A 15,984-nucleotide genomic window follows, 5' to 3' on the forward strand; every position below is an offset into this window, starting at 1 on the left:
ACTTCTGGTCATTAACTCTATTACTTTTGAGTCGCAATAAAAATCCTTGATCAATTTTATTAAGTAGAAACCAAACAGTACCCAAGTGTTGAGTTACAAATTTTCCTCTCTGTCATCAACAGAAATTGTTTTCATAACTAGTACCAATTCTGATGGCTTTGTCTTTTTTATTTTTTGGATAACCAAGCTTGCTCTTTTTTCTCCTGAAGAATCACTTATTCAAAGTCCTTGAAATTCCCCAAAACCAATAAATGCAAATATAAACCAAAGGAACTCCCAAAATACAGTTACTAGTCAGACAATTTATTCCCCAGTGTGATCTTTTCTTATCCCTTAACTACAAGTGCTAGAGTGTCCAGACCTAGAATTCATTAACTATACAAACATATGGGTTCAGGTGCCAAACCAAAAGTAATTTTTATGGCCAGGAGAAAGGTATTCCTTCCTGCTGGAATGGTCTTTTTAATAACTTGACTTCTTTCTGTGTCTTTAAAAGTACTATCAAATATAATATGAGACTTTATGCTTCTCTCACAGCTCAGCTGAATACTAATGTAACATTAATGCTGTTATAAATAGAAAATAGTAGGCTTATCTTAAATTCAAATTTCAAATAAATTAATATAGGATACAAGCAGATTTCTTGAAGAGGAATAAATACAGCAGTCCTTGGATATTCTACTACTCTGGCATATACATACTAACACTTCATCTCCACAGCAATCTCTTCTCTACGTTTCTGTAATAGGATATTCTTCTTGTTCCCTCCTCCTCCCTCAGGACCTTTGTTTCTTAGGTCTCCTCTGCTCACTCCTCTATATGCTGGAGTGCTTAGTCTTCTGCTGTTTTCATTCTCCTCATCCCCTCCCCTAAGATGATTTCATTAGGCTTGAAGGTTTTCAACACCCAGTCTATATGATGCTAATTCCTAAATTTATAACTCCAGCCTCAACAATCCTCGGAACATCAGACCCTTATATGTAATTAGCTACTGACATCTATCTCCATTTGGATATATGCTAGTAGACATTTTCCAAATATGAGGGTACTTCAGAAAGTCTGTGAAAAAATTGAATTAAAAGATAATACAAATCCTTCCATGAACTTTTGAAGACTCCCTCATAGAATCTATGTAAGACAGAATTCCTTATTCCTGCTTCTCCCCCAAAGCCTATACACCTGTTCCTTTTCCATCCCTCCCCATTTCATTCAATGGCTCAATATTAGTTGCTTAGGCCAAAAACCTAGTCATAATCACATTCCATTTTTTTTTTTCCCTCACCCTCTCCCTAGACGCAATCCATTAGTGAATTTTGTCACAAAACATATCCCCAATCTGATAAACTATCTCCATTGTTCCCAGCAGGTCAAGCCACCAACACTTTACACCTGGATTTCTGTATTAGGCTCTTTTAAGTAGTCTTTCTCTTCTACTCTTGCCCTCCTAAGCCATTCTTGCCACAAAAGTCTGGGTGATTTTAATAAAAGTATAAATCAGATTACAGCATATCGTTGCTTAAAACTCTGTAATAATTTCCCATCTCATGCAAAATAAAATCTAAACTCTAAAAATCTAAATCTAAATCTAAAATCTAAACTCTTCGCCCATGGGCTATAAAAGTTGTCAGGGATTTGGCCTCTGCCTCCCTGTTCCCTCTACTCTGGCCTTCCTCTCCCTTGCTTATCAGTTCAGCTAAAATCTGAGAAGAGATTCCCTGATCTCTTCACTCAAAGTAGCTGATCCCTCCCCCAGCTCCTCTCAGCCCCCCATTCTACCTCAAGTTGTCTCTCATGAATAAGCTCCACAAGGATGGGGATTGTCAGTTCAGGTCACTTTGGGATTCCAGCATTTAGGAAAATGTCTGGTACATCCTGAGTAATTAATAAATTGAGCTGAATGAATGAATGTTGAGCTTGAGCCAAATAACCAAAGTTAAGCTTGAGAAGAATATTATTCAGCTTTATCTAGTTGGTTTTCTGATTTTTAAAATTTATTTCTTCCAGGAAAACAGTCCTTCTAAGAAAACGCAAGTTTTATAAATATATACCAGCTTAGTAATAAACAGCATTAAACCAAATTTCATGGTGGATGTCAAACATTTTTAAATTTAGGTACAATCTTTCAAGTTTTACTGGGAGCTAACGTGTTACATTACACATTCATATCCTTTGATAAGATAAGTGACTGATCTTAGCATACCCAGTGGCAGAGAAAGGCAGAATAATAAGGGCAGTAAGGAGTATGCAGAGTAAGATATTCTGAACTATTTAGTAGACAAAAATATTCTGGCTAATATCAACCAAAGACTGATAGAATACATTGCACAACTTCATCTATACAAACCAATGAAAATTAAGACAATAGTTTAGGTGATTCCAGACTAAAAACAGACAACCAAAACTTGTTGCCTACTTTTCTATGGAATTTCAGGGTAAAATTTAACCCAAATGAAGATAATGCCCACAGTTCAACGAGTTTTTAATTAAATGCTTACAATAAGACAATTTTACCCAATATTCAGGAGGATTATTTCACATGCCATTGATCAAAGTGATCCTGAAATTTCACTCTCTCAATAATGATGATAATAACCACAACAAGGCTTCTTAAATGAACTTTGCAACAAAAAGGTAAATGGAAGGACCTCTCTCCAGCTATCCTCACCTGCTGCAGAATTGCTCCCAGTGAGTTCTTGTCTTTTTGATTGACGCCATCTTTCTGGAGTCGAGCAAGCAGCTCAGGTTTCTTATAGGCCTTCAGTGCCAGTAAGTGAATCACCCTGTCCCTATATGGCCGCTGAGAAACACTGCTGCTGACATGTGTCTTTCGAATCGTATTTGCAGGGTTCATGGGGGTTGACCTCTTTCTCTCAGGCACTGCATCTGAAACAGCTTGAGGTGCTTTCCGAATTTGCACTCTTTTCCCTAAAGTCCAGTGGAAATGACATTGTTACATGTTTGCAAATTACAATATTATGACTATCTCAATTTCCACAACTCTGATTTAGGTTCCTCTTCATTTCTGGAGGGAATAAAGGTCACTTTATTTCAGTTACTTTTGAAGACATGAAAACAGAAAGCATTCTACATAAATGGCCTAAAATATAAATTAGGAATTTTTTTTAATAGAATCATTTATTGGAATAAATATGTATTATAGATTTATTTTGGCCACTTAGCTACATGTGAATAATAATTAGTGACATAAACTGTAACAATAAACTGGAAATTTTTCGATTGTAGGTTATTAGATGTTAAATGGAAATAACGTAATTTCCATGCTCACCTAGAAATTTGAGCACGGAAACCACCAGATTTACAGAACTTAAGTCTACATATTATATGCCATTTCTGAAAAGCAGACACAAATATGGTGAACATGGTGAAATGTGAGAAATACCTGCCAGAATTCACTAAGAATACACTCTTGGCTAAGCTGGGCCATTACCTTAATTTCACAGATTCAAAAGCCACTAGGAGGCGAGTCAACATCCACTAGGCATCCACTAGGGATATTCCTTTTTGGCAGGCCAAACTTTAGACGTCAAACCCCAAACCAACCAGTAAACAAAATCAACCAACCAACCAACTAAAAAATCTCAGAGGGCCAGACAAACACATCTCTCCTCTGAGGCACTGAGCCGCCTAGGCCAGTGAGTTAAGAGGTGAGAAAAATGGTACAAGGAGGTCTTCACACCATTTCTGACAGCTAGAGGCATTCATGTAGTTAACCCATTTTCTGTTTGACTGAACACTGACACTTGGCAACTGGCTACTTCTATGGGAGCTAAAGTGACCTGGATACTGTATGCATATGCAAAACTATCCGGACATGGCTGGTCACTGATGACCCCAGTAACCATTCTTTGCTGAAGGAACAACAGAAAGTAGTGTGAAACTCTATTTTATGATTTCTGAGGTGGAAGCTTTTAGATTATTTCACACGCACTAAACTCCATCTCTATGCCCTCTGGTTAAAGTGGAGAAGAACTGGCAATGACAAACAAAGTGGAGCAACTCATTAGGAACAAGACTAGCAGCTAGAAACAACGGGTAAGTAAAAGCAGTCTCTACCAGCTCTGGTCTGGGTTTAAAACAGCTTACTGGGGCAAGAGCTTCACTGAATCATAATTCTGTCCAGGCCGGGCTCCCCAGGCCTTGCCAAAGGGCCTATTTGTTTTGACATCATTCTACCTGAATAAGGGAAAAAGATGAATGCTCTCAGGAAACCTCCACAGGCGGGTATGTTTTTTTGCTCTCTGGACATAATCAATTGCAAATACCAGATCACACTATTGGACAACAAAGGTACTCAACATTAAGGGGACTCTGTCTAATGATAAGAAAAACTATGAAATTAAGTTACAATTAGAGATTTGGGGATAGATTTAGATCTTGTTTTTGTATTTTTCTTAGAGACAGCTGGATCAATGTCAGATGGGAAGGGAACTAATATTTATCATGTACTAATTATGTGTGGGGCACTGTGCTAAGAGCTTCACACACATTATCTTATAAAGTCCCACAGTAACATGAATTGGTGAAGATTGTCCCTATTTCACAGATGAGAAAGCCGAAGCTTTTGAGCGATACACTGAAAATCTCTCAGCATTTGGAAGATTCTGTGATTAATATCCAAACTTTCCTACTTGTACTTCTTAGGGGGAAAGGTTTTATGAACAAATGCCTAATGTTTGCTTTTGCTTCATGCTAGGCTGTAAGCTCCATGAAGGCAGGGCCACCAGCAGACATGACATCAGTATTTGATGACTAAGTGAATGACAGCAGGAGAGCAAGTAAACAGAGGAAAAGGAATCAACACAGTCCATATTTTCCCACATTGCCAGGCTGCCAGAGTATGAAGACACATTGAAATTTCTAACGTGGCAGAAACAAACCTTCCCATCCACCATTACTCAGTTGTAATAGTGTTAACAAACATTACTATCCTTGAAATTTTAATAGGAATTTGTGGAAAAAAATAGGGTCAGGGTCACAAAAGTTTAGGAAATGCTATAAATTCCATACTCCTCTCCCCTGCCAAGTCTTACAAAAAGAAACCTATTTAACTCACTCTTGTTCAAACCAAGCTGATTGTGGAGTCTCTCTCTCTCAAGGTGGATGAGCATAGAATGTTTTTTAACTAAGATTGCACATACTCTGACTGGTCATTTAGAATATATTCAAGCCAGCAAGGCAAACACAAATGTGCTGCCCTACCTCTCCTGTACCTCTGATCCACCTCTGATCTTGGACTCCAAGGTCTACTGGGTTTATTCCTATCCATTCCAGGAGCGGGCACTGGGCAGACAAATAAGGGAGGCTAACTTTTTAAAAGGGGTGTAAATATGACATTTGATAAGAAATTAGAGTCTGGTCAGAGATAGTAGAGAGTTGGAGTCTTACCTGGGGCCTAGTGCTAGTTTGTCATATCCCCATGAATCTCCACCCTCAAAACACCCACTTCACCATGTACCTCACTTTTCTTTTAGACAACCAGTCATGGGATAAACCATTTCTTCGAAATGCTTGAAAGAACAGCCCAGCCACAGTGGGCCACTGAATTATACCCCCAATCACTTACTCACTGCCTTCCCATCCCTTTTGTGCCCATTCAACAAGAAAGGAGTCCTCTGGTTTTTAAAGAAAGACAGGCTATAGATGAAGAAAACATCAGTGATATAAATATTTACAGAATTGAGATGCTAAAGAAAAAAAAAGTAAAGCAGGGAAATGTTAGGTTCAAAGTGGGCACAAAAACGGCTTTATTTTTATTTTTTATATTTGCCTCAGAAAAGCTCTTTTAATAAAGCCTGTGGGAGAACCTAATTCTCCTTCCAGACTCAACTGCTAATCAGTTCCCTGGGCTCCTTATATAAACAGCACCAGTGGGTTGACAGGGTTGAGTAATCTGGGACTATATCTGAATTGTTGTTTCATAACAAAAAGTCCACTTCTAGCTTCTCCATTTAATATGAAATGATAGAAGTATTTATCCCTCGGTCTAATGGCTCTGAGTAAATAATCTAAAAGGAAGGTGTAAAACAGTCCATCAGAAAGAAAGTAGGGACTGTAGCCGTCTTCTGCAATTGTTTTTCTGTTCTGTGGAAACTGACCAGAGGCCCTGGCAACACAGATGCAAGGCTTTAAAATTTAAAAACATCAGCAAGGATGTGTCGATGATGTGACTCTGTCATGCTTAAATACATAATCCGTTGTAGTGAAACCCATCTCCACCATTTGGCATTTGTGATCACTTTTTGCAAAAGGTTTAATATCAAAATATATACATCCACCAGTCATAAAATGTTAGAACTACAAAAACATCAGATGTTATCTAGTTCAAATACTCTTTCTTTAATATTTGAGAAAATTAGGATGTTATATGATTTTTCTGGTCACTCAAACATGTGCTCATTCATGAAAAATAAGGAGGATGGGGGCAGCAGTTGGGAAAATTTGAAACAGAACCCTAAAAATTAGATTGGTTGGGTTATTTTATACACATAAGTAAATATTAGTATATATGAAAATTTGCAATTCAGTAAAATTACAGAATTAAGGTAGGAGTCAATGAGCAGACTTAAGATACTGGTAAACTGGAAGCAGTGGTGATGAGCTATTTTTTTTAAACAAAGGGGAGGGATTATAACAATACAACATGTTTACCACTGATAAAAATGTCATGACTAGAAGTGAGAAAATTACTAAATAAATCATAATATTTTCTAGGTTAAAGCCTTTCCTGCTCCTTTCTAGGCAAATAGGTTTTGGTTTTTCAACCCACAAAAGGGTTGCAGAAGCTCATATTCCTGAGTGACTAGGCGAGGTGACTCTTAGGAGCACAATCTTCATCCCCTTTAACTGGGTTTGTACTCTAGGTTCAGCTGTCAGAGGCCTGGCCTGGCATCAAGCCCATGAAACACCAAGGTGGGACTAACATTGTTCTCATTTGTCCTCCACCCAGGCTGACACTATTGAAAGACACCTTGCTCTGCAGGTACCTCTAAGCTGGCATGGGTGATCTTTTTGTGTCATTTTATATGGTATGGTCAATTATGAACTAAAGCGGTATCTCCTACTGTCTTAAGAAAAGAACTTTTTTTTTTTTTTTTTAAAGATGACCGGTAAGGAGATCTTAACACTTGACTTGGTGTTGTCAGCACCACGCTCACCCAGTGAGCTAACCGGCCATCCCTATATGGGATCCGAACCCGTGGCCTTGGTGTTATCAGCACCACACTCTCCCGAGTGAGCCACGGGCCGGCCCGAAAAGAACGCAACTTGCTAATGAGGCCATATCCCTATCATTTGCAATGTGCCGATACCAAAAACTTGATATGTAAAATGGAGAGCTAATCATAACCTACTTCATAGGGTGATTATGAGATTCAGACCAGTTACTACATGTAAGGTACTAACTGGTACCTTGTGTACAGCAAGCACTCGATAAGTGCTGGGTAATATTAATATTGAGGGGTGACTGACTAGCATTTCAAAGAATGCTACTGATACTGAAAAAAGCAGGAAGGTATAAACTGAGCACATGGGAAAGGGCTGGCAATGGATAAGGTCAAAAGAAAAAGATCAAAAGTGACAAAATGAAATACAGCAAAAAATAAAAACAGACAACGGAAAAGCCCAACAGGATACTAGAGTCTTTTGCTCCCCTGTATTGAGAATTGATCAGACTTTTATGTAGAGTAGTATGTCCAGTTTTAAATTCTGAGGGGAAGAACTGGAGGCAGTCCAAAGGAGAGCAATAAAATAATAAGAAGGTTGGGATATAGGCCATATTAAGAAAAGTTAAAAGGAGCTGGTGTTACTTGACCTAGAGAATAAAAGGCTGAGGAAGTTAATGACAAGATTTAAGACCAGAGAAGCACACAGTGCTGTGACAGTGGGCATCCAGGGCACTAAGGCAAAGCAAATAAGAAAAGGTTAAACAGAGTGCCTGCGCTGGTAGAGATCACTGCAGGGCTTTGTGGGGAAGACATACATACATGTGGAGAGAGGGTGGTCAGACCTTCTTGGAATGGTGGAGATATAATTTGGTTCCCATTAAAACTTTCATGGCCTCAAATTTCCTGTGGTCACTCTGAAAATGTATATAAATTATTTGTCGTTCCTACAAGAAACCTGCAAGTTCTAAAATTCCCAGTACCATTAGCAAGTATATGGTTTGTGGGATTTGGGGCGTTGAAAAGACTGTTGTGCAAGCTATAAACACACTGTGCCTGACCCTACCAAAACAAACAAAAACACATGAATATAGGGGACACCCAAGAATCACTCAATGGAAAAGTGCAGTCAACATGACTGATTTTAAAGCTTTGGAATAAATCAAGGTGAAGGTTTTCAGTTGGTTATGTTGGGAGGAAAAAAAGTATTTTGATGGTTTTAGTCTTCTATTCCTTTGTCAAACACACCAATTTGCCTCACTGTTTATAAAATGGTGGTATTGGACAGAGTAAAACAACACTTTCAAAGCAACAGGGACAGATAATTCATAGTTTGTACTTATATGTAAGTGTGGCAGATCTTGTACATCTTAAAAACAATTTGAGATTTAGCCTACTAGCAAAGAAAGTTAATTAAGTTACTTGTGAGGGTAAAGGAGAAAGAAAGGAGATTGGAAGTAGTTGCCTCACTTAGAGGAAAGAGAAGGTGAAAAATCTCATTGCTGGTAACTTACCGGGCAGGGAACTGGGCCCCATGGGTACAGATACCTGGGGAAGCCATGAATTGTTGTTAAACCAAACTAAATGTATCTAAGCTAAGCACCAAGTCCCAGGAGCACTGGCTTTGTTCCAAAGAAATAGTTATTAAAGATGCTAGTGGCGCTTCTCAAAGCTGAATGTATTGCAGCTGGATCAGCAATGGGAAAATACAGAAGTAGTATACCAAACCTTAGAAAGATGTTGATTAAGGCATTTGGTTTCTCAAGAGACTGTTTTTGTGAGCATTTAAATTTCCAAATATCCTTTCATCATTTACAATAGAGTTACTTGTGTTATTAAACTGACCAAGGACTCAAAGAGCTCATCCTTACTCTTGATAATTCTATTACTGTTAATAGTCACTGTGAATTGACTCCTTAAAGTTGTTAAGGTCACTGCTCACAAAAGAGAGACTCATCTGCTCGTCTGGTCTGACTTCCCTTCAATCAGGTGGATATTGGAGTGAGCTGATGATGAAGATGACACAGGGGGAGGGGCTGGCTCTTAATTAATGGATAGATGAGGATGAAGATCACAACTGAGGTACCAGAGAGGCATCACCCTAGTGCTTTCCTGTAATGCTTTGCTATAAGCATATTTCATACTTTTGCAATAGAAATTTTTTCTCGGGCAAAGATCCTCTGAAAATGTAAACAAAACCCGCAACAATGAGGTTATCAATTCATAAATCCTACAAATAGATTTTACTGTAAAAATAACCCTACAAAAGTGCAAAACAAGAACCATACTGTCCATCACTGAAATTACATCATCTAGTGACAAAATAAACACAATGGTACCACTATTACAACCTCATGTAGTAAAATGACCAGTTTCCAGTACTGTAAAATAATAATAAATAGGCAACAGAGGATTTGGGATTTAGGAAAGGCAGGAAACTTTAAAATCTGTCTTCAATTTGCCAGCAGTCTGAAGAGAACAAATGACTTTTTTTTTTTTTGGACCATGGTATCCAAAATGTTCTTCATTAAGTTGATATTACCAGTATTTACCTACAGTGATCCTGAATTACTCCAATCAATCAGCGAGAGAAGGATATCTATACAAACCTACATATGGTCCACCGGGTTTGATAACTTTTGTGCTTCGGTTGCGGGATTCCTCCTCTGCCTGGGTCATTCTTTCTCGTGTCATCTGATACGAGTCGTTTGTTGCACACACTGTAATTTTATCTTGTATAAATCCCAGGCAATTGAGCTGGGAGGCTCCAGAGCTGTCAAGTAAGACAGTGGCTTTGTTAGAGATGAGCCTCGTTTGCACAATAAAGGCAAGCAAGAACTGTATATTCCTAAAATCAGCAGCCCAAATAATGAGTTTGCAATCCTAGAATAACTAATATTAATTTTTCTATGTAAGGTTAGTTAAAATATTTAAGTTCCTCTTCTTCATTTCATATCCCTTTTTTTCCATATTCTGATTAGAATGGGTAAAATGAGCTCTTAGAGACCAAATCCGTGAAATCTGGAAAAAAATCAGTATTTGGAGTGAAGACCAGAGCCCAGATGGGCATTATAGTTGTATTTCATTTAACAGTCAACTATTTTTAAGAATGACCTACAACTGATATGAGAAATGTTAAAAAGTTTATTTTTAGTGTAACTACAATATGGATGCTTTAGGCTGACTAGATGGAACGGACCCACCTGTTCTTTTTATTTTTCATAAGCTATTAATTTTAAAGCTAAAATACTGACAAACATTAGTTTGCTTTAGCATTATTAGCTCAATTTTCCAAAAAATGTAGAATTTGTATTTACCACTTTGTTAAATCTCTATATAAGATGACCTATTTATATAGCAAATATTGGAGAAAATACAGGGCAAATAATTTTTGCAGAAATATATATATTTAAAAATTTTTATTGAAACAATCATGAATGTTAACATTAACATTAACCCAGAAGTTTCAAAGTAATATGCTAATATTAGGAGATCACAGTAACAATCATAACTGGTGTTCTAACATGAAATTATGGGGCTGGCCTGTTAGCTCAGTTAATTAGAGCACTGTGTTATAACACCAAGGTCAAGGGCTCAAATCTCTGTACTGGTCAGCTGCCAAAACTCAAAATAAAAAGAAATTACTGTAACCTTAAAACAAATTAGAATATGATAGTAATAAGAATGATACTACGGCTCAGATCCTCTATTTCCAGACTTAATTGGAAGTAACTTTGTTATGATTCTAAGAAATATGGGTTGGTAAAATTTTTGGACATTGCTAATAACTGTCTTTACGAATGCTATTTTTTAAAAATCAGTTCACTCATCTCATAAACATTTGTTGAATAGGGATTGCACACCAGGTAACGTGAGAGACACGGAGGTTGCAACAAGGTCTAAGATGTGGTCCTTCCTTCAAGGAGGTCTCTAATGGGTGACAAGAATGGGCAAAGTTACAACATAGTGTGATGAATGCCAGGGAGCAGGGGACCCCAGGAAGGGTACCTCATCTGGACTTCCCAGAGGAAGTGATGCCCAAGCTGATCTAGAAAAATGACTGGACAAGAGGGAGGACGGACAAAAGTGTTCTGGGAGGATACCCAACCTGTGCAGGCCCAGGGAAGCAAGAACGTTTTCAGATTGGTCAGAAAAAGCTGGAAAGGACAATTAGAGGTGAATCTGAAGAGGGAATAAGAAATATATCACACAGGCTTCAGGGGTCATGTTATGGATTTTGGACTTTATCCCAAGAATCACAGGGGGTAGGAAATATCTCATTTGCATTGCAGAAAGCAATCCGGATGGAGAATGGATTGGGAGGAAGGTGGACCCAAGAGTTAAAGCAGAGACCAGTTAGGAGGCTGCTGAAGGATTATAGGCAGGAAGCAATGGCTTGAACGAGAGTAGGGCAGTGAAAATAAAGAATAGATTCCAGAAAGTGAGGAGGCAGAATTGACAGGATTTGGTCAGTGATTAGCTATAGAGGGAGAGAAAGGGAGAGAAGTTAAAGATCATGCCCAGGTTACAAGGCATATGGAGCTGCCATTTATTGAGACACTAAACACACAACAAAGGGCAGGTTAGGGATAGATGGGAGAAAGAAAATGAGCTCAGTGTTGGAAATGATGACTTTGAAGGAATGAGGAGAGACAGGATCTCAGGAGGGAATCAACTGTGAAGAACACTAATATTTAAACAAGAGGAGGAAAAGAAGACCACATGAGACTGAAAAGCCGTACATACCCAAAGAAATAGGAGAGAAACCAGAAGAGTATTGTGTTATGGAAGCCAGTAGACTAGAATGCTTCAGGTAGAGAGTGGTGAACAGTGTGAAGGGCTGGCAACAAGTCCAGAGCAATGAGGAATAGTAAGGAAGAATAAGGAAGAAGCATCCACGTGATTTAGGTGCAAGGAGGTCACCGCCCCCTTGTGGGAGCAGTTTCAGTGGAATGGTGGAGGCTGAAGCCAGACTCTGATCTGGGTTAAGAAGTAATTGTAAGGGAGGTTTTTTAAAATTGTATTTTATTTTTTTATGAGACAGACGAGCATGTTTGAATGCTGAAAACCAGTGAGAGAAAGGTGAGAAGAGAGGAAGATTTAACCTCAGGGAAGCTGGATGGGGGGTGGGGAAAAGTCGGAGGAAATGACTGCAGTACAGTGAAGGTCTGATGGCAGGAAGTTTGTATTTTAACATCTCTCCCTGTTATTCACTAATTTACATAGTGAGAAGGTCAGCAAACAGATCTTTATTGGAAGACAAAATGGAGCTAAGCCCTGCAGGCAAGAAAGGTACTCTCTAGAATCTTCACTCATCCCTTCTCTACCGAGTTACCTTGGAAGTTTAAATCCTTGGACACCCATGTATAAATGTTCCCTTAGTCTGTCTCTAGACTAGCTCACTATTTCCCACACTCGAGTGTGCAATACTGTACAGTGTATGCCCCAAACTATATATTTTCACTTAGTCTGTGAATGGGTAGACTTAAGGAATTTTTGAAAAGGTAATTTTGACTATTTCCTCCATTTTTTATGTGAGAAAAGTGAGGTTCAAGGAGGTTTAAAAGATAGATAAAAGAGAAGACTATTTGATCTGTATTTGTTGAAAATCTATTTACTGAGCATCTATTTTGAGCTCAGCCAGTACTGTGAGATTAGAAAAAGGGCATAAGAAAGCCACTGACCTTGAAGAGGAGCTTGCATTATTATAGAAGAGCCAAGATCCACAGGAAAAATAAAAATTAAGTTGAATATAAAAGGTAGAGCCAGATGATTGACATGTTTGCTTGACAGGCTGAGAACTGAAAGTTTGAGTGTTTTTGTTTTCATAGTGGCAAATTTCAATCTCTACCCATACCACACCATTTTATAAAGCACCTTGAATCATACTGAAGGGATACTAATACATTTGCCCAAATTTTCTCATAATTTATCACTGTTTCTGTTCTCTTGCTGTATCATGTGTAGTTTTGTAAGTGACCTTAAATCCTTTTCCAGACAAGTAGGGTAGAAATAACACACATAGTATTTATGATGCAAGAGTGAAACCATACTACTTATGATGATGTGACTGGTTTTGAAGAGAGGATTGAGTTCTTTAATAAAATTCCTAAAGGGACATGGTTCAATTTTATGTCAAAATGTTCTCACAATAATAAAATAACTATAAAAAGACAAGTATCACAGGTGATGGCACTACAATTACAAATTATTATGCCCCGTGGCCTGTAAAGAATACTGGGCTGGGAGTTAGGAGAACTCAGATCTCATTTAGCCCAGCCACTAACTGAACAGCTACATAACTGTGGATAAGTCAGCTGTGAAATGAATGGGTTGACCTACACAATCACTAGGGATCCTTAAACTTGGTGAATCCATAATCTATAGCAGTGCTGTCCAACAGAACTTTCTGCAAGGGTGGAAATGTTCTATATCTGTGTTGTCCACTGTGATAGCAACATGTGGCTATTGAGACTGTAAAATATGGTTAGTGTAAATGATCAGTAGAGTTTTAAATATTATTTAATTTTTATCAGTTGAATGTAAATAGCCACATGTGGCTCTTGCAGTGGACAGAAAAGTCTATATTATCTATAATATATGCAGTTTATACCAAAAAATATAAGTTTGGGGTGGGCAATTTTCAGAAAGCAAAATTAATATATATTTAGGGAAAATGGAAGATTAAATAAAACAAACGAAAAGTTATTTGGTCATCTTAAATGGGAGGAGAAATTTAGAACTCTTTCAGTGAAGTGTCTTATTTTGTATTCTGCCTCCTGTGCCTGGTTGAAACACAGCTTTCCTTACTTTCCCCACATATAGCAAGTGCTTACACAGTTTCAAGTTCTGCACAGATGAGCAATAGAGATGGACTGATCCGGGTATCTTAGCCCTACACACTGAGGAAATGAAAGAGCCCCCAACCTCCCTTGTCTCTATCCAGGGACAGAACAAACTCCCCCTACTCAAGGGCCCATTCTTTAATCAGAAACAACCAAAGCAAAGAAGATTGAGACAAGTGGCTTATTGTTTACAGAGGATCTAAGTAGATAAGAGTTCCATGGTACCCTGGGGTGTTAGTGTGTGTTCCTGTCTTTCTCCCTACTTTTCCCTTTTTTTTTCAATCAGAAGAAAAGGTGACTGCTATACTGAGGTTAATTTTAGTTTCCATGATGCTGTGGAATAAAAATTCTTAAAAATCTACCTTAAAACAAGGTTTGAACAGGGAAGAAGGAAGAGGACATGCAACATGTGTAATTTTTCCTCCTTTACCCTTGATGTGAGCTTCACGTATGCTGTGAAACAGTCTTATTTAAATGCAATAAATAAAACCTTTTAAAAAATCCTCAAAATTGTCTTTAATTTTTAAAAACTCCTTATTTTATAGGTAAAATATCTTCTATAACTTAATATCTTCTTGCCTTTAAGAGCAAGAATCTCAGAATTTTTGTGATTATATCCCACTGACAAATACAACTTCTAGTACATAGTGGGTGCTTAACATTTTTCAAATAAATAAATAAGCTCTGCAATTCAATTTAATAGATATATTTATGGAATGACTACCATGTATTTCATTGTTTAATTTTTTAAAGCCCTCTTAAATAAAAATTATTTTCTCTTCAGCATACCTTGAAAAGTACTTACCTGGAAAATGTTTGCTGAATGCAGTCAAAGCTGCCCTGAGGGTTGTCTTTGCCCACATTTGACAAATAGAAGTTAAAGTTATGCACTTCATTGAGGGGATCATTTTTGGGAATTTTGACAAGCTATAAAGAGGGGAAAGAAAAAGAAATACCTCAAGTTATAAATTTGCTACAGAAGATCTTAGTGGTTTTTCAAGTGACAGTCGTTTACACACCCTCTTTGTATACATTTTTATAGCATTTAAATGGCCAAATAATTCAAGGAATCTGGCAAGCATGCCTATAACTTATCACATTCTTATTTCCATTTTCTATGCTTGAGTGTCAGTAATCACTTCCGCTCAATAATTAGTTTATAAGAGGAACCCTCTCCATTTCAAACTAACAAATGATTACAGTTCACATGGAAGCGTTGTTAGTGAATTTGCTAAAAAGTTCTTCCTCCTTTGAACTACACAAGTTTTGTCTTTGGATGACAGGATCCCTTGCTGAATAGCTTCTAAATATTTAAATGGTCTCTGAGATACAGTCCATATCCCAATCTTTTGCTCTCTTAATAAAAACACATTTCATTTTAATTCTTGCTTCTTTGAGTGGTATTTTTGAAGAAGAATAACTAGCAGCATAGGTTAATGCCTTAATTACATTCACAGGCAAAATGCAGCTGGGTGTTTCTCCTTCTGCTATGATTCCCTTGTTCATCTCCATGTTTATAGGACAGGGTCAGCAGCCTACAAAGATGATTGTTCAGGCCACTCAAATACTGACCCCCAGGCAACACTGTGCAAAAGGAGATGTGTTTTCTGTGTTCTTGCTCAAGGTCTGTTCTCCCTACTAGATGGGAAGCCCTATGAGCGAAGGGACAGGGTTGTTCCAGATGACCGAGGCTCTGCATCAGGCATATTTCCTGGCACATGGCAGGAGCTCAATAAATGCATGTGAACAAACTGGAGTCTTTTCATTGACTTTCAACTGTTCCACCTGTCCCAGCCTCTTACATCTGCAGGGGCTGCCATGATATCAGGTGATAATTTAAAAAAGGATTTGTTGGCAAGAATGTAAAATATGACTTCCTACCCTCCAGCCCCCAAACCCACAGTCTCAGTAATTTAGTAGAGAAGTAGGGAGGCAGAAATTGTTTTATAATCCTCTTT

General features: G+C 38.0%; 1 protein-coding gene across 2 annotated transcripts in view; it reads right to left on the bottom strand.

The window, feature by feature from the left end:
• Window positions 1-15,984, bottom strand: part of ELL2 (elongation factor for RNA polymerase II 2) — a 75,834-nt gene that overhangs the window by 17,484 nt on the left and 42,366 nt on the right. For both annotated transcript variants that reach the window (XM_063085822.1, XM_063085823.1), the window contains exons 3-5: window positions 14,832-14,953; window positions 9,791-9,954; window positions 2,666-2,925 (exon numbers count right to left, since the gene is read on the bottom strand). In XM_063085822.1, coding sequence (XP_062941892.1) covers window positions 2,666-2,925; window positions 9,791-9,954; window positions 14,832-14,953 — 546 coding nt within the window. The remainder of the gene's footprint in view (window positions 1-2,665; window positions 2,926-9,790; window positions 9,955-14,831; window positions 14,954-15,984) is intronic.

This window comes from Cynocephalus volans, chromosome 2, assembly GCF_027409185.1.
Source record: "Cynocephalus volans isolate mCynVol1 chromosome 2, mCynVol1.pri, whole genome shotgun sequence".
Lineage (NCBI taxonomy): Eukaryota > Metazoa > Chordata > Mammalia > Dermoptera > Cynocephalidae > Cynocephalus > Cynocephalus volans.